The sequence below is a fragment of the Caloenas nicobarica genome, chromosome Z, assembly GCF_036013445.1.
Source record: "Caloenas nicobarica isolate bCalNic1 chromosome Z, bCalNic1.hap1, whole genome shotgun sequence".
Classification (NCBI taxonomy): domain Eukaryota; kingdom Metazoa; phylum Chordata; class Aves; order Columbiformes; family Columbidae; genus Caloenas; species Caloenas nicobarica.
Genome location: NC_088284.1, coordinates 45056877 through 45074153, shown reverse-complemented (window position 1 = coordinate 45074153; position 17277 = coordinate 45056877). Strand labels below are relative to the sequence as shown.

General features: G+C 46.1%; 1 protein-coding gene across 4 annotated transcripts in view; it reads left to right on the top strand.

The window, feature by feature from the left end:
• ABCA1 (ATP binding cassette subfamily A member 1) overlaps positions 1–17277 on the top strand; it is a 98045-nt gene that overhangs the window by 63803 nt on the left and 16965 nt on the right. For 2 of the 4 annotated variants that reach the window (XM_065656705.1, XM_065656706.1), the window contains exons 10-28: positions 341–480; positions 1173–1289; positions 4842–5030; positions 5726–5931; positions 6024–6200; positions 6808–7030; positions 7388–7609; positions 8216–8420; positions 8964–9077; positions 9555–9726; positions 10268–10399; positions 10930–11069; positions 12101–12238; positions 12781–13001; positions 13468–13540; positions 14085–14287; positions 15324–15372; positions 16292–16405; positions 16750–16898. In XM_065656705.1, the coding sequence (XP_065512777.1) occupies positions 341–480; positions 1173–1289; positions 4842–5030; positions 5726–5931; positions 6024–6200; positions 6808–7030; positions 7388–7609; positions 8216–8420; positions 8964–9077; positions 9555–9726; positions 10268–10399; positions 10930–11069; positions 12101–12238; positions 12781–13001; positions 13468–13540; positions 14085–14287; positions 15324–15372; positions 16292–16405; positions 16750–16898 (2984 nt within the window). Of the gene's footprint in view, positions 1–340; positions 481–1172; positions 1290–4841; positions 5031–5725; positions 5932–6023; positions 6201–6807; positions 7031–7387; positions 7610–8215; positions 8421–8963; positions 9078–9554; positions 9727–10267; positions 10400–10929; positions 11070–12100; positions 12239–12780; positions 13002–13467; positions 13541–14084; positions 14288–15323; positions 15373–16291; positions 16406–16746; positions 16899–17277 lie in introns of all 4 variants that reach the window. The other 2 variants (XM_065656704.1, XM_065656707.1) reach the window with 2 other exon arrangements.

The following is a 17277-nucleotide window of genomic DNA, read 5'->3' as shown; positions in this document are numbered from 1 at the left end:
AGAGGGAGAACAGTCACGTGCAGCCTTTGGAAATCTGGCCTCTTCTGGACAAATTTTGCTCTTGCCATGCAGTGAGATTGTGGGAGTGGTGCAGAACTAGTAGTGTGACTCTTAATGCTGGAGGCTACCTGGGTGTTACACATTTGGGCAGATCACAGAGACTTGATCTAAAAGGGACTTCTTGCGGAGCTTTGCAGTAGAGGAGGGGTTTTGTTGTCTGACAAATGCTGTCCTTTCAGCTGTGACTGTCCTTAAAGCCCACACAAGTGGGCATATGCCTTTGCCTTCTGCAGTTGTTACCATGCTGTTCAGCCCCTTACCCTTGTCCTTTCCTCCACAGCACCCTACTGCAATGAACTGATGAAGAACCTGGAATCCAGCCCACTTTCCAGGATTATCTGGAGGGCCTTGAAACCCTTGCTGATTGGGAAGATCTTGTACACTCCAGACACACCAGCCATAAGGAAGGTCATGACTGAGGTAACTCTAGTCCTGTCCTCTGTTATTTAGAATGATCTATGTCCTCTGGCTATGCAGCTTAGCTGCTCTGTGTTAAGTTGGATCCAAACAGAAGCCTAGGAAGGATTGCCTGCAAAGCACAGCCTACCTAGTCTCTTGCATCCCATGTACTTGCTGTTGAAGGCTCAAGGAAAAAAGGCCAGGCTGAACAATTTTTCTAGACTTGGCTGGAAGCTTTCCTGGTGGTGCCTTTTGATTATCCATAGGCTTTGCGTTTCTGATGTGGGAGTGGGGAGGACATTGATCAACCTTGAGGTGTCCTTCCTCTACTTCACTGCAGGCTGGTCAGCAGTTCCTTAATAATTTCCGATTGTGGTCTACCTAGTGTAATCTCTAATTCTCCAGGCTCCCTCAGCAAGACTCTTCCAGCACATGGGGAGTGGCTGCCTCTGTGTGCCCTTCATCTCCAAGGCAGGGTCATTCTCCACCAAGCCTTGAAAGGCAGTGCTCAGCCACAGGCATCCACACTCTCTGTTGTTGTTTTCCTTCCAAGTGCACTTTATTTTCCCTACTCTGGTCCTTACAGAAGCTGAGCTGCTGTTTGAATATAAGCAACACTCAGTACTTTGCTTGACAGGTCGATGCACCCACTCAGCCTGCAGTGGATCTCTGCCAGCTTTTGGAAATAACCTTCCTCTCTGCTTCACCGACAGGTGAACAGGACATTCCAGGAGCTGGGTGTGTTTCGTGACCTCGGGGGGATGTGGGAGGAGATAAGCCCGAAGATTTGGACGTTGATGGAAAGTAGTCAGGAAGTGGAGCTCATTCGGGTCAGTATGCTGTCCTTGCCAGAACCACCACTGTCATCTTCTGCAATAAGTGATGAAACGTTTATTTTAGATGATGTCAGTACTGAGCTGGGCAGATAAATAGTATGGATGGGACACCTTCTTGAAACGTGATTGTACCAGTCTTGCAATACGCTTAATATTCCATCCTTCTTGTAACAACCTGTTGCAAACAGGAGCAGTGCATGTTTAACATGTGTTTCTAATCTATCTCTGGAGGGAAATGGGCTGTTTTCTCCAGTGTTGCACTAATGTGATATGAATAGCTGGCTTGTGCTATTTTTGTAGACTGAGGACCTGTGAGGTTGGTGATATGTTCAGCTCCTTGTGCTGTGCATTTCTCCTCAACAGTGCTCTCAAGATAGCAGCAAAGCAGGTGGTCCTGCTGGAAAGCTGCACTGCAGAGAAGGACCTGGGAGTTCTGGTCAACAACAGGTTGACCATGAGTCAACAATGTGCCTTTTTGGCCAAGAAGGCCAACGGTATCCTGGAGTGCATTAGGAAAAGTGTGACCAGCAGACCGAGGGAGGTTATCCTCCCCCTCTACTCTGCCCCGGTGAGGCCGCATCTGGAGTACCGCGTCCAGTTCTGGGCTCCCCAGTTTAAGAAGGACAAGGAATTACTGGAGGGAGTCCAGTGGTGGGCTACAAAGATGATTAGGGGCCTAGAGCACCTTTATTATGAGAGACTGAGAGAGCTGGGTCTGTTCAGCCTGGAGAAGAGAAGGCTGGGAGGGGATCTTAAAAATGTTTATAAATATCTGAAGGGTGGATGTCAAGAGGATGGGACTGGACTCTCTCCAGTGGTGCCCAATGATAGGATGAGGGGAAACGGGCACCGACTGAAGCACAGTAGGTTCCATCTAAACATGAGGAGAAACTTCTTTACTTTGATTGTACCAGAGCACTGGAACAGGCTGCCCAGAGAGGTTGTGGAGTCTCCTTCTGTGGAGACATTCAAAACCTGCCTGGATGCATTTCTGTGTGATCTACTTTAGGTGAACCTGCTTTAGCAGATGGGTTGGACTAGATGATCTCCAGAGGTCCCTTCCAACCCTAACCAGTGATTGTGTGATTCTTATGGCCTAGATAAAATCGTGGAAGGTGCCAGGTGGCTTCAGGCCCCATTGAGAGCAGTAGGAATTGAATGGTTATCATGCTAGAGCTGAACTTTGATGCCTGGCAGCAGTCTAGCACAAATGTTGTGAAAATTTGATTTGGAGTTGCATGGTGTACTTAATTTAGAAATACCTGGGTGTTCATGGGAGAAAAGCAAACATCACCCTGTGGCTGATCACTTTATAGCATGCCGCGCATACTAGATCATGAAGGAGGGGCTGGGAGTCTTGCTTAGATTTGACATGCTTTCTACCAGCCTCTTGGCTCCCTGGAGCATTGTGCTTGGTGTTAGACCTGGATGACTGTGGCATTATCTGCTTAAGTGGCACATTTCACTGTCTCTTCCTTCAGGTGCATCTCTGAGGGGTGGATCTTTGCACTCCATGCTGATATCTTCAGAAGCACAGTGATACAAAACTGGGATCATACAACAGAAACAGTTGTAGAGTAGCTCTTCCTGCTGTTTCTGCAAGGCAGCTGGTTGGGTATCATAGTGCAACTGTTATACAGAGGTCTCCTCAGATCTTTTAAGCCTTTAAGTTCATTCCTTGTTTACCCCAATGTAATGCTGTGCTGACTAGCTTCTGACCTGCACTGTTGCACTTCCCCATCAACATGACATACTAGAGGGTCAGAGACATAATTTTCATCATTCCTGTGCCTCTGTTAGCTTTATGAAAGTTAATTCTGTATATGTTGGAATCAGGGAGATGAGGATCAGGGCCAGCAACTGAAAATGGAACTGTTTGCTGCAGAGAGTGCAGACAGAAAGTCAGGGTTTGGATATTGGTTTGCAGTCATGTCATTTGAAAAGTGAATGTTGCTGCATTTTTATTTTTCTTTTAAATGACCCACAGGTGCTTCTGGTTTTGTATTTTGTGCTGCTGCTTAACACTGCTGGCTCTGGTAGTTAATTCTTGATCATCCCAGCAGTCTGGTCTCCTGTATTGATGCAGTAGCAGGGGTTCATTTGCTGCAGTTCACACAAGCAAGTACCTCACTGTCAATGCCTGGGCAGCTCCCAGGCAGTATCCCATTCAATTTAGAGGTGCAGCGTAGATCACTTGCACATGAATAGGCTGAAACTTAGAGTTAGTTGCCTGTTTGTGGCTGACTTCATGGGAGAGGTCAGTCCTTTGCTGTTTGTTAGCCACTGAGGCTGCCATGCTGCTAGGTGACTGGTCATCAGCTCCCAGCTTCCTGGGTTGTGCAATCTGTTTGACTTATCGCTTCCCACTCAAGGAGAGGCAAATACATTGGTTGGCCCTCTTGATGGTAATGTGGCTGCTAACTTCAGGGAGGACAACATGTGTCCTTGGAGTTAAAGAGTGTTAATGTTGCCACTGAACATTGGGGCTGTGAGCCCCTTCCCTGGAGGCATGGTGCTCTTTCTGCTGGGGATGGTTGATGGAGCTAACCTTGGGAAAACACATGTGAAGAGAGCACCACACAGCCAATGCCTGTTTGTTTGGATTTCCCTTTTGCATGTTCTACTTTGCCAGCTTGGCCTGTTCTGTTTTCCTAGTTTGTGATGCTGTTTTTGTAACTGTGTGACCCATTACCTTCTAGTTTGCTGGTAACAGCAGAGCATGGGGAAGCTCCTCATCTCTTGGCTTCATTCTTTGTTCTGGCAGAAAATCCATTTCCTGTTTTTATTGGTTAGATTTTTACAGTTTTCTCTCTTGTGCAGCCTTTTTATATTTTTTTTTCTCTCCCCTACCTAAGTTCAGCTGTGTCCTTTACAGTTAATCCTCCCTTTCTGTTTGCCCAGACATTGTGTGCCCAGAGGACTGGTTTCTGCGTCAATGCCAGGTGCCTCTACCTAGGCTGCACTTGTGTGGGGTGTTGTGCACACACATAGTGGGGCAATAGCCCACCCTCAGAAGGCTAGCAGTTAAACCAGGTGAATAAAGCACTGTCCCAAATAGAAGAACGGGGAGGTAGGACATCATGGCTATACAGGGCTGCTTGAGCTGGCTCTGATGGCACAATGGCAAAATATGTAAGAATAGTCAGTCAGGCTCTAGTGTTGGTATTTCCGTTACATACTGTGACAGTTCAGCCTCCAGCCAGGCCACAGCTCCTCTACGTCCCATGTGCAAGATCTGGATTGCAGAGTGTGTGTGGATCTCTGCTGCCCTCTCCTTGGAAGAGGGGTGACAGGACATGGAGACAGCCAGCCAAGCTGCAAAGCACATCCAATGGTGTAGCTCTGCAGAGGAGAGGCCCATCCTTTGCAATGGGGGCATAAGAGCCAGCACCCCATTATGATTATCTCCTTGGTATGGCAGAGAGCCACTCCCTGCACCTTTTAAAAAGGCATTTTCCTCAGTAGTACTTCTTTTTCATTATGAAAGAGGAGGTCTAACATTAATTCTCAGCAACTATTTCTCCTTTGAAAACAAAATATCTGCAGACGCTGCTGAAAAGCAAAGCTCTCTGGGACCTGCACTTGCCAGCTTCCAACTGGACAGTGGAGGACATTGCCCGTTTCCTTTCAAACCATCCTGAGGACTTCGAGACAGCAAATGGCTCAGTGTATACCTGGGTGGACGCCTTCAATGAGACAGACCGGGCTATCCAGACCATCTCCCGCTTCATGGAGGTGAGATCTTGCTAGTGTGGGCAAGGAGTTAGGGGAGGCCAGCAGCTTTGTCTTCACTTGTGCAATGGGGCGTTCCTCGAAAGGGAAGATAGATGTTCCTCGGTCTGTTTTCTGTAAACAACCAGGTTCTAGCAGGGCGGAGTGCACAGCGTGTTAGAAAATTTTGTTTATGACTAAATATAGGTGTAGGAACCTAACTGTAGGCCTTGTTCTTGAAGCTCTTGCTTTGGCCATTGCGTGTGGTTTCCCACACTGCTGCTACTGGGCAACTGAAAGCTGCTGCTTGCTTCAGCAGTGTAACAGCTTGTATTTCGATCTGGATCTTTAGCTGAGGACTGCTGCTTTAAGCTGAGGGACACATAGCAAAATAATTAAATTTGTTTTGCTTGTTACTTGGTAATCTTGGTAGATGAATGCAAACAGAAACAGGCCTTGGCTTGCTAGGTGCCTGGTCCAAAGCCTTCAGGTCTCTCCACTAATTTTTAGAGGCTTTGAATCAGACCTAGTTTATTGGTAACAGAGAAAATAAGACTGTCTATGGAAATCAATGCTTGGATGGAGTTCTGTAGCTAGTACTGCAATGCTATCTAACCTCTTGTCCAGAAAATACCTTTGCTGGGATATTCCTCAGTGACCTAAGTTTGACTGGCAGACTTACTTATCCCATAAACACTTCCAAATCTGTCCCTGTCTAGTGTGTCAACCTGGACAAACTGGAGCCTGTAGCTACAGAAGTCCGGCTTATAAACAAGTCCTTGGAGCTTTTGGATGAAAGGAGGTTCTGGGCAGGCATAGTCTTCACTGAAATAGCTCCTAACAGCATAGAGCTCCCTCAACATGTGAAATACAAGATACGCATGGACATCGATAATGTGGAAAGGACCAACAAGATCAAGGATGGGTGAGTTGTGACATCCTGTCTTATGAACAGTTTCCTATGGGGGATTTGGTGATGAGGATTTTTAACGGAAAGGTCTTGTTCCTTTGGTGCAGGTACTGGGATCCTGGTCCCCGTGCTGACCCCTTTGAGGACATGCGCTATGTTTGGGGAGGCTTTGCCTACCTGCAGGATGTGGTAGAACAGGCCATCATCAGAGTGCAGACAGGCACAGAGAAGACGACAGGAGTTTATGTGCAGCAGATGCCATACCCATGTTATGTGGATGACATGTATGTATGCAGCCTGCTTCGAAAGCTCCTTGGAGGATTGTGGCTTGGGAGGCATAGACTTTTGTCACTTCTCAGACATAGTATCTGTCCCTAGTATCAGTAGTGGGGACAATCCCCTTAGTGTTCCTAATCCCTGGAATTAGGGCACTTGTATGGAGGATTTAGAGTATGTAATGACTTGCAGAGTCCTTCCCAGAAGGACTGTCTGTACAGGACTTTCACATACAGAGTAGGTTGCTGAGATGTGACCATTATCTGCAGACCCAACACAGGAAAAGTAGGACTGGGAAGAAAGCAGAGATGTAGGCATGGGAGAGCGGAAAGAGGACAGTTGAGAGTAGTCCCTGGGAAAGACAGGTCATTGCACTTGCTCTTCCCCTGAGCGACATTTGTAACTCCAGCTCCCACTCCAGGCTGAAGAGTGGCTCTAGACCCATCAGCCTCACCTCATGCTGAGACATTGATTCTGTGTTGTACTCTATGCATCAGCTAGTTTGTGCAGTGAAGCCTTAGCTGTCACCATGCTCTGGTGGCCCTTGAGTGGTACTTGAAGTCTCAGTGATGTTTCTCACTGTGTCCTCCTGGTCCCTTTCCTTCCTTCTTTCAGATTTCTGCGTGTCATGAGCCGCTCCATGCCTCTATTCATGACTCTAGCCTGGATCTACTCGGTGGCTGTGATAATTAAGGGCATTGTGTATGAGAAGGAAGCCCGGCTGAAGGAGACGATGAGGATTATGGGACTTGACAATGGCATCCTTTGGCTAAGCTGGTTCATTAGCAGCCTCATCCCTCTCTTGATGAGTGCAGGCCTGCTGGTGCTGATCCTTAAGGTGAGTCATCTGATTTGGTCTGTGTCAGCATAATCTAGAGCCCTGAGAGCCTGCTAAGCAGCGGTCTGCACTGGCACGCTGGGGAGGAGTGAGTGAGGGTGTATTGAACATAAACTTTTTGGAAATAGGGTTTTGGAACAAAACAGACTTAAGTGGCTGAAAACAGCAGGAGGGGCTGTAGCAGATTCAGTGCTCTTGAAAAGATGCCTCTGATACTGTCCTAGATCTGGGAAGGCTGTTGTGCCAATTACAGCAAGCCCAGCCTCCCCTGAGCAGCCAGCTCTGCAGACCTGTTTGTACTAGAGCCACCTTGGAGAGCCCTTTCAAAGCCTGATGCACCTGTTGTTCTCCTGGCAGGTGGGGAATCTGCTGCCTTACAGTGACCCTAGTGTGGTGTTTGTTTTCCTCTCAATCTTCGCTGTTGTGACCATCCCCCAGTGCTTCCTCATCAGCACTGTGTTCTCCAGGGCCAACCTGGCAGCTGCCTGCGGGGGCATTGTCTACTTCACGCTGTACCTGCCTTATGTGCTTTGTGTTGCCTGGCAGGACTATATCAGCTTCTCACTTAAGATCTTTGCGGTAAGTCTTTAACTGCCTTCGTTACTGGGCCTCCACCAGTATGGCACTTGGCAGCTCTGTAGCTGGATACTGATAACAAGGGAGGTGGTGGCAATAGGAGGATAATTTTCCAATGTAGGAGGCTATCAGGGCTGGGCTTGGTGAAGAGGTTGACTGAACCTGCAAGGAGCTACTGGCAGGGTTTTGGTGGCTTTGGTAGTGGAGGTAATTCAGCTAGACTGAGTTGCCTTGATCTCTGTATACTCTGCTGTACCACCAGATATGCAGGCTGAAGGAACCAGCTGCCTTTGCACAAGACTTCTGATGAGGGTGGCTGTTAGTGGTCTCTTCCCTTGCATAAAAGTCCAAAAAGCAAGGGAAAGAAAGCAGGGAAACAAACAATTCTGGGTGGTGGTCCAGCAGAGACTTCAGGCCTTGCTTGCTTGATAGAACTGTGACCACAGAGTCTGCCACTCTCTTTCTGCAAATAAGGTCATGCTTCTGGGACCTTTGACTTTTTCTATAAGGCTTCTGGACTGTGTCCCTTAGCCTTGTGCTAGAGCTGAGCTGCCCAGTTGGTGAGTAGTTGTCAAAAACTTAATGCATATTCATGCCTCTCATTTGCAGAGCCTGCTGTCCCCAGTGGCCTTCGGCTTTGGTTGTGAGTACTTTGCACTATTTGAGGAGCAGGGAGTTGGTGTTCAGTGGGACAACTTCTTTGAGAGCCCATTGGAAGAAGATGGCTTTAGCATCACCACATCTGCTGTCATGATGCTGTTTGACACCTTCCTATATGGGGTCATGACCTGGTACATTGAGTCTGTCTTCCCAGGTGAGGTCTGCTTCTGAGGGAGTATTAGGTCTTCACACTTTTAAATAGATCCTTTCACTCATTTACCAAGGTGCAAATCTGGCCAATTTTTAAGCGAAGCTGCAGAAAGGTCATGGAGGAGAACCACAGACCAGCATCACAGCAAGGTTGTTGCTATGGATAGCAGTGACTGTCACCCAGCACAGAGGCTGTGCCTCATTATGGTGGTGGCTGAGCTAGTGCCAGATGCTTTGCTGCATTTCAGTTTTTCCCTTCTCTGAACTGCTAAGGCCACAGAGCCTGTTGCAGGGGAGGAGTTGAGAATATTAGCACCACATGTGGCTGCTTAGCACCTTCCAGCGCAGGACTTGTAACCCTGAAGTTGAACCTGGGGAAAGAGATGTCTCTTACCCCTAAAGTCTGGCAATGTCTTGGTCAAGAAAGATCTGAGTCCTGCCTAATCTAGAGGCTTAGTGAGGGTGGAATACTTCCCTTCTTGTCTTGAAAGCTAATACAAGAAAAAGCACAGATGCAATCAGGCTCATGTAATGCTTTTCTCTTTAGGCCAGTATGGTATTCCAAGACCCTGGTACTTTCCTTTCACAAAGTCCTATTGGTTTGGCGAGGAACCACAGGAGAGGCAGCACCTTCATCCTGATCAGAAGGGGCCTTCAGAAGGTGAGTAGTGGAGATGGAGCGTTTTTGTGGTGAAGTGTTGCAGTCTGTATTTTTTGAAAGTGGAGTCCAAGGACAGCAGGACTGGCATGGCTAAGGTGAAATTAGTCATCCCTTTCTTTTGAGAGTTTGCGTATGCTGATCAGATGGGTGTATCCGGATAAACCTGAGGTACTTTGCCCACTTATGTGCAGGTGGGTACTCCAGCCCCATGGGGTTGAGAATTCCTCTCGTTTTTGCCAACCCTTGTTCACACTGAAGATCTCCAACTTCCAAATGAGCCCAGTAGAGAGAAAAGAGCTAAAGGACAACTTTCATGGAGGTTCCTGTCCCTGAGGAAGGAATTTGGTCAGTTCTTCATATGGCTCATTTCTCCCTGGATATCCATAGACTTGGGGAATGTGATGTTTGTTATAACTCCCACACCGCTGCTCTTAAAACCTATCATGTATCTCTCTCTTTTGCTCTGTTTCCTTCTAGTCTGCAAGGAGGAAGAGCCTATGCATCTGAGCCTTGGTGTTTCCATCCAGAAGCTAGTCAAGGTTTATCGTGATGGCAAGAAAGTTGCTGTAGATGGTCTCACACTGAACTTCTATGAAGGACAAATCACCTCCTTTCTGGGACATAATGGAGCAGGGAAAACCACTACCATGTAAGAGCAAAGTAATGCTTTTAAGACAATCAGGGAAGCGACTGAATACTGCAGTTCTTATCAATATGATAGAGGTAGTGGTACAACTTCAGTGTGCAAGCTGCTGCAGACCAGGGTGCTCCACTGATTTCAGTGAAGCTCTGCTGATTTAGCCTAGTTGTGCAGCTGCCTCAGAAGAGGCACAGGTACAGCGGACTGAAACTGGAGGTAGTTTGGGTTGAGGCTGTGCCGAATGAATCTGCTTTTTAGTAATGCCACTTGTGATTCTGACTTGGCAGTGTAAGGAAATGAATTGGGACTGAAAGGACTTTTAGAGGAAAAAGTATTTCCTTCAAGCAGAATCATGTGAGTGTGCTTTGATCACTGTTAAATCCATTGGAGCTGATTTTTTAAAATCTGTTAGGGAGATACCTCTCAGACTACTTTCCTGATGTGGGAGTTCTGTGGAGCTTCTACCCAGTCTTCATTCATCCATCCCAGCATGTGAAGCAGCCAACTTCCTAGTAGTGAAACCTGCTTATCTGTTGCATTTGTTTTTCAGGTCGATCTTGACTGGCTTATTTCCCCCAACCTCGGGTACAGCCTTCATCCTGGGCAAAGATATCCGCTCGGAGCTCAGCACCATCAGGCAGAACCTGGGTGTCTGTCCACAACACAATGTGCTGTTTGACTTGTGAGTAGCATCTCTGAGATGCATGGCTGGCGTTATCCAACAGATGTTTGGGTTCTTTAGGAGACAGTAGTGTGCTTTCAGCTACAACAGTCCTATTTTTATCTGCGTGCGTGGTGTGAGACAGCAGGATGGTCTGAGATTGGTACAAGGACATTCTGTTTATTCACAGGCACATATAAACGTGCTAATTATCAGCAAGAGCCTACGCTTTCATCTTTGTCATGTCTTTGAAGAAATCTGCTCCATTAAATTTAATTAGGCCAAATGTTTCTTCAGTGCCTAGTGATGTGGGATGTTTGGGGTACTCTGTCAAGCACCCTTTAAAGGGGATTATTTATATTGATGCTGAATGGTGACACCTTGAAATCAGGCCCAGGCTGAGTACACCTGGTCTGTTGCTCCTTCCTGAAACCTCAGCCTTAAAATATATTTTCCTGAGCAAACAAACATGCCTGCTGAAATGCTAATGCAAGGGATGAATTCTAGGATGGTGCTCTCAGCTGTTGCCTAAGCCTGCTCCTGTTCCCTAGGCTGACTGTAGAGGAGCACATCTGGTTCTACGCTCGGCTCAAAGGGCTGTCAGAAAAGAAGGTGAAAGAGGAGATGGAGCAGATGGCAATGGATGTTGGTTTGCCCCACAAACTGAAAGCCAGGACAAACAAACTCTCTGGTAGGTTCACCTGCTTTTACAATATTCAGCTGCTTCCTCAGCCCCAGAAAAACTCTACTGGTTTTCACAGAGCCTGTATCATGGACCTTGGTTGGGCTTCCAATTAAGTGTAGACTACCACATGATTAAGCACTTAAGGAAATCAGTTAAGTACCTAATCAGTATGTCTTACAAAATTTAACAATCTTACACAATCTTATGCTATCTAATGGCCATGACAAGTCACTCACATTCTGAGTATTTTGTACTTGTTTCAATCATGACATGGTTCAGCTACATGTGGTATATTCTCCAAATACTTACTAATATGTTTGGGTTTTATGGGTTTAGGTGAGAGTGGCTCAAACCATAATCTCCAAGTACCTCACTGTTTGTGAACCATATGTGTGTTTCTTATGCTGACTTCTGTTTCTTCAGTCAGTGTCCTGGAGTGTTCCAGTCAGTTTTTCAGGAGTGGCAGGATTCCTGTATTAGTCCATACCAGATGGTTGGGGGACTGAGACTTCTTTGTCTCTGACTCAACTGTCAGGACAGCCTGTGCATTTGATCTTGGGAAGGGAGACCAGTTGGCCATAGGTTGGCTTCAGTATTGAAGAGTGTGATATAATTCCTTGCTGCTGTATCTGGCACACCTCCACAGGAGTAGTGTCTCTTGGGGACCTGTTTCTGCAGGTCAGGCTCTGGAGACCTGTGCCTCAGATCCTCAGATATGGTTAGGCCTCTAATCTGGCGACCTACCACTGTTGAGATAGTATGATTCCCTTATTGAGGGACTTGCAAGGCATGATTTTTCTGCAGTAGGAGGAGAGTTGGACTCCACTGGGAGAAAACCATCCAGACGAATTATCCCTTATCCTGAAGGCGATGGGACCCTGAAAACCTGAAACAGTAGAAGTGCTTGGTCTTCTCAGTATGCAATTCTGCTTTCTCTTAGAGCTCATTACCCACTGTGCTGCGGCTATTGCTTTTCCTCTTATCTCTGCATCAGCCTGAACACCTCTTTTTTTTTTTTTTTTTCTTGTGCCTGTCAGGTGGCATGCAGAGGAAACTCTCAGTTGCCTTAGCCTTTGTTGGTGGTTCCAAGGTTGTCATTCTGGATGAGCCTACAGCTGGAGTGGATCCTTATTCTCGTAGAGGGATATGGGAACTGCTCCTGAAGTATCGGCAAGGTATGTGGTCTCTTTCTCTGCTCCTAATGACTGTTATGGAAAACAAAAGACAAGCAACCTGATTTGTGACTGTTCTCAAAGTAGCAATGTGTCTTTGCGAATCTATTGTTGCCTGCGCTGAGGAAGGAACAAAGACTATGCAGAACAAGGGTGTTCTGATCTCTCATCTGTGCACCTTTTTCATCCTGTTCATGTCAGAGCTCGTGAACAGAGTTCCTCATGGGGTTACAAGGGCAGTTTAAGTCAGAAATTCACCCTTGGTATGCAGCAGTGTCCTGTTTTGCTCTGTGCAGCCAGCTTTTCTGATGTGAAATTAACCTGCCTTTCCTTAGCATGACAAGGACCTGTAGAGAGTGGGGAGAATAAACCCATAGCAGCAGTTGTGAACCTTTTCCACACTGCTACTCTTGTTCAAAGGAGCCTGGACTTTTGTCATCAATCTCCCATACAACTTCATGGCAAGATCCAGATGCTTGTGGCTTTGGATTGGGAACATGGGAATGGTTGACTTACCAGCAGTATCTTCCCTTGCTTTCTTCCAGGCCGCACTATCATTCTCTCCACGCACCACATGGATGAGGCAGACATTCTGGGGGACCGGATTGCCATCATTTCTCATGGCAAGCTCTGCTGTGTTGGCTCTTCCCTCTTCCTGAAGAACCAGCTGGGAACAGGCTATTATTTGACCCTGGTCAAGAAGGATGTGGACTCCTCTCTGAGCTCCTGCCGAAACAGCAGCAGCACAGTGTCCTATCTGAAGAAGGTACAGCTGACCCTTCCTGCTCATATTCATTGTTCCTTCATGAAATCTTAGGCTTATGGGAAGCAGCAGGTAAGATTTTACACTGTAGAATGTCTCAAAGAGAAATCTCCTATTCTCTACAAGAAGCATTACCTGCTTGTATAGGTACCATGCCAGATCATGTCTGGTTAAACTGTTGCATGGGACTTACACCTCCATTATAGTTTCTTTCAATGCTGGTGCTCCAAAGTTGACTTGAGAAATACAGAATAGGTGAAACGCACACTTGTGTAACATTCACTTCTGTAACTGCGACCTCTTGTATTTCAGCCCTTTGCAGTGATATGTCACCATTACTTTCTGACTCCTCTGTGGAGTATCCAGCATGTTGCAGTATCTGGTGGGAGTTGCCTAGAGTGTAGCATATGGTGGGCCCCTTTTTGATGAAACAGCAGGAAACAATGGTTGTCTTTTCTTTTGTGCCCAGGATGACAGTGTCTCCCAGAGCAGCTCTGATGCTGGCCTTGGCAGTGACCATGAAAGTGATACACTGACAATAGGTGAGGCTTGGAAAAGAACTTAAGATTCAGTTCCAGTGCTGACATGGCTCTGTCTTTTACCTTGGACAACTGCCTTAACGTCGTGCCCCTGTGTAGTGACAATCTTGGGACAAGTATTAAATTCACAGGGATGGTATTTTAAAATCTGTAGATATTGAAACCTTTTTCTTTGAGTCATTTTGGGTTTGAGCTGTCTTGAGATTTAATATCCAATGATTATATATAATAATTGCTAGGCCTGTTAGCAGTATGTGATGTTTGCAAGTGAATTGTACATCAGTGACTTGCAGCATTGCCAGAAGCATGTGAAAGCTCTCCCAAATCTTGCAAATAGAAAGAACAGCCAGTCTTGGGTCCAGGCTTTCATCCAAGCTTGTATTAAATGTAAAAAGAAAACAGGCTTTCCATGGAAATAGGCTGCTTCCCAGAGATGTCCCATTTTCCCTCTGTTTTTTTTTTTCTAGTAAGGTTTTTCAGACTTAGCTCTTCTTTCCACATAATGAATAAGAAGATGAACAGCATGTTTTACTTTTGGTTCTCCTAGATGTCTCTGCAATTTCAAATCTCATTACGAAGCATGTTTCTGAGGCCAGGCTGGTGGAGGACATTGGTCATGAATTAACCTATGTCTTGCCATACAAGGCTGCTAAAGAGGGAGCTTTTGTAGAGCTGTTCCATGAAATTGATGACCGTCTCTCTGATCTTGGCATTTCCAGTTATGGCATCTCTGAAACCACCCTGGAGGAGGTAAGTGTGCTGAAGATTGTCTTTTGACTTAAAATTAGGCAAAATGAATCATGGCAGAAATGAGAACAAGGTGGAGTCTTGTCTCTTCCTGTTAACATCTATTGTGGAAGAGGCAGCTTTGTGTTCCTCTCTAAAATGTATTGTCTTCTTACCTGTTTAAGTGTGTGCTCATAGAAGTGTGCATTAAAAACTGAAATGTAGTATGGGCAAGTGTAGATAGGACCTTCGTACTCAGTTGCACTTCACTGAGATGTCACGTGGAGACTGGCCCCCAATTTGCTTCTAAGGTAAACAACTTTGAGGCATTTTTAGGGATGCTTTGTGCTGCACTTAACTGAAAACACATATTTCAGTACTGGAGACCATACTTCACAGAAACCACTTAGATGCATACCCCTGCCAGGGATGTTTTTAGGGTTTGTTCCTTGTTGGCTGTGTTCCAACTGACAAGTCTCCCTTTCTTTTATCACAGAAGTGCCATGCACTTTGTCCCCTGTTTATGTGAAATATGTATTTTTTTGTTTTAAATAACAACAAGGGAAACTGAGAAGGTGGTGATGTCACTCATCAAGATTGCTCTCTAGGTCCTCCCACAGCTGTGAAGGCCTTGGCTGCTGTCTGCAATTTTTTTTTTCTTTATTCTTCTTTTTTTTCCTGGTTTAGGAGAGTCTGTGGGACAAACTCCACAGAAGTGTGTATTCCAGCATGAACAGGAGCATGAGCACCGTCAGACTAGGAACAAGATGTTTCCCCAAATTTAGTAACTAGGTCTTTATCTGACACATGGGAAAAAGCTTGTATGTGAGAACTGACATTGGAAGTGAGGAATGGCTGGTATATGTGGTTACAGCCTGGCTTCTGGAAGCTGGAGAGAAGCCACAAAGTCCATGTCTCCATCATGCAGGGGATAAACCCTGTGTCCTCTGTTTTCATGCTGCATCCGTTGGTCTTGTGCGCTCTCATGGCATCTCCTGAAGCAGTCTCTGTGATATTGCTCCTCTTGTAATTTTCACTGACACTTATCATTGCTTTTCAGATCTTCCTGAAAGTGGCTGATGACAGCGGTGTGGATGCGGAAACCTCAGGTGGGTATAGCTGTCTCCTGCAATGTTGAAGGGGACTTCAGGAGGAGGTACCCTTTCGTATGGTATTTGTGCTGTTTATCACAAGGCAGACCAAGCCTAGATACTTCAGGAGTAAAATCTTAGTGCAGGGCATAGCTCCCAGGGGAATAAAGGGTCTAGTGGGTATCTCAAATGAGGAGGATTCCTGATCTCCCCAGCCTTGGGCAGGTGGCTGACCTTTGTGTATGGCAGCATGCCCAGCTAGACGGTGACACATGCCAAGGTGTGACAGGCCCTGTTTCAGACTGAACTGGAACTCTGCAGTGCTGATATTTTCAATGACCTAAAATAACTGTTCTTAATATACTTAATGTGTCCTTTTATATACTGTAACTATTGTTGACTCAGTGGTAGCATGTTTATTTTGTAACAGTGGAGAGTTTCTAGTGTTTGAATGTATTGTGAATTCCTTGACTGATGTTATTGTTTACTCTGAGAAATAAGAAACTCTTGACAGCGTCAGACCACAGTAGGGATCAAATGACTTTCTCTTCCTGAGAGCAGCTTGCTGCACTAAGTGCTTATGCCAGCATTTCCTGATAAACTAGTGCTAGCAAATGGCACCTGGAGTCATATGCATAGTAAGAAAGAATTGTCTTTCAGTGAGAGCAGCCTGCCCCTTCCATGGATAAATGAAAAACGAGTGTCCACTGCTCTGGAAGAAGCTTCTCAGACAGCACACAGAAAAATAGTGCATAAAACACGTGACCCTTGCAGAGTGACATTCTTTGTTTTTACCTGTGCTGGAGTCACTTCAGATCAACTCCTCAGTTTTAAAATGGAAGACTTGGAGAAGGAAAATTATATCGTTTTGGTTTTTCTAGGGCTAATTGTAGATTAACTGAAGCAGTTCAGGTAATCATAACTGCCTTATTTTCAGATGGGACACTGCCAGCCAGAAGGAACAGGCGTGTATTTGGAGACAGACAGAGCTGCCTTCGTCCATTTACAGAAGATGATGCATTTGATCCTAATGATTCAGACATAGATCCAGGTATTGCTGGGCCTCAGGCCTGTTTTCTTCTTGCGGACACTCTTTCATATTATAAATACTGCAAATTGTAAGGCTGAGAATGCCAAAGGAGTGGTAGTTTATTTGCCTTTAAGAACAGTGGGCAGTGCAGTATCCACAGCGTGCTCAATCCTCCCATCCACGGCTCAGAGAGATGAGGGCGAAAATGCGTTTATGTGGATTTCTGTTGCTATCTTTGCTTCCCGTACTCTTATTTTTGATGAGTGAGAGTAGCTGCTCCAGTCGTGACCCTGTGTCTCCAGCACAGAAGTGCCCAGAGAACATCTCCGAGCTTTCTAATGAGGGTCATTTCTTCTTGCTAGCAGAATCCAGAGAGACAGACCTTCTCAGTGGCATGGATGGAAAAGGCTCCTACCAGATGAAGGGCTGGAAGCTCACCCAGCAGCAGTTCATGGCTCTGTTGTGGAAGAGGCTGCTTATTGCCAAGAGAAGCCGGAAGGGATTCTTTGCTCAGGTGAGAGCACCCAGCATGTGCAGGTCCACCAGCAGGGTCAGCTCTGGACCATGCACTGTACTCAGTTTCAGGTGGGCAGAAAACATCAAGGGAATACAGATAACCAAAACTGGTCTTCACTGTACACCTGAGTAAAAGGGGGCCTGTGCAAGTGAAAGGAGTTACATGATGACCAAATGGTTACAGTGTTCTTGCACAGCAAGGATGCAGCTGAGGTTCAAATCCAAATTTGGCCCTGAGCAGCATTTACAGGCTGAATCCTCTGCATCCCATTTCAGTGCCCTGATTGAATGCTAGGATAGGTCTTGTATTGATGTCTAGTAATGCTTTGGTGTGAATAGAAAAGATCTTCCTTGGGAGACTTTCAAAAACTTTTGAT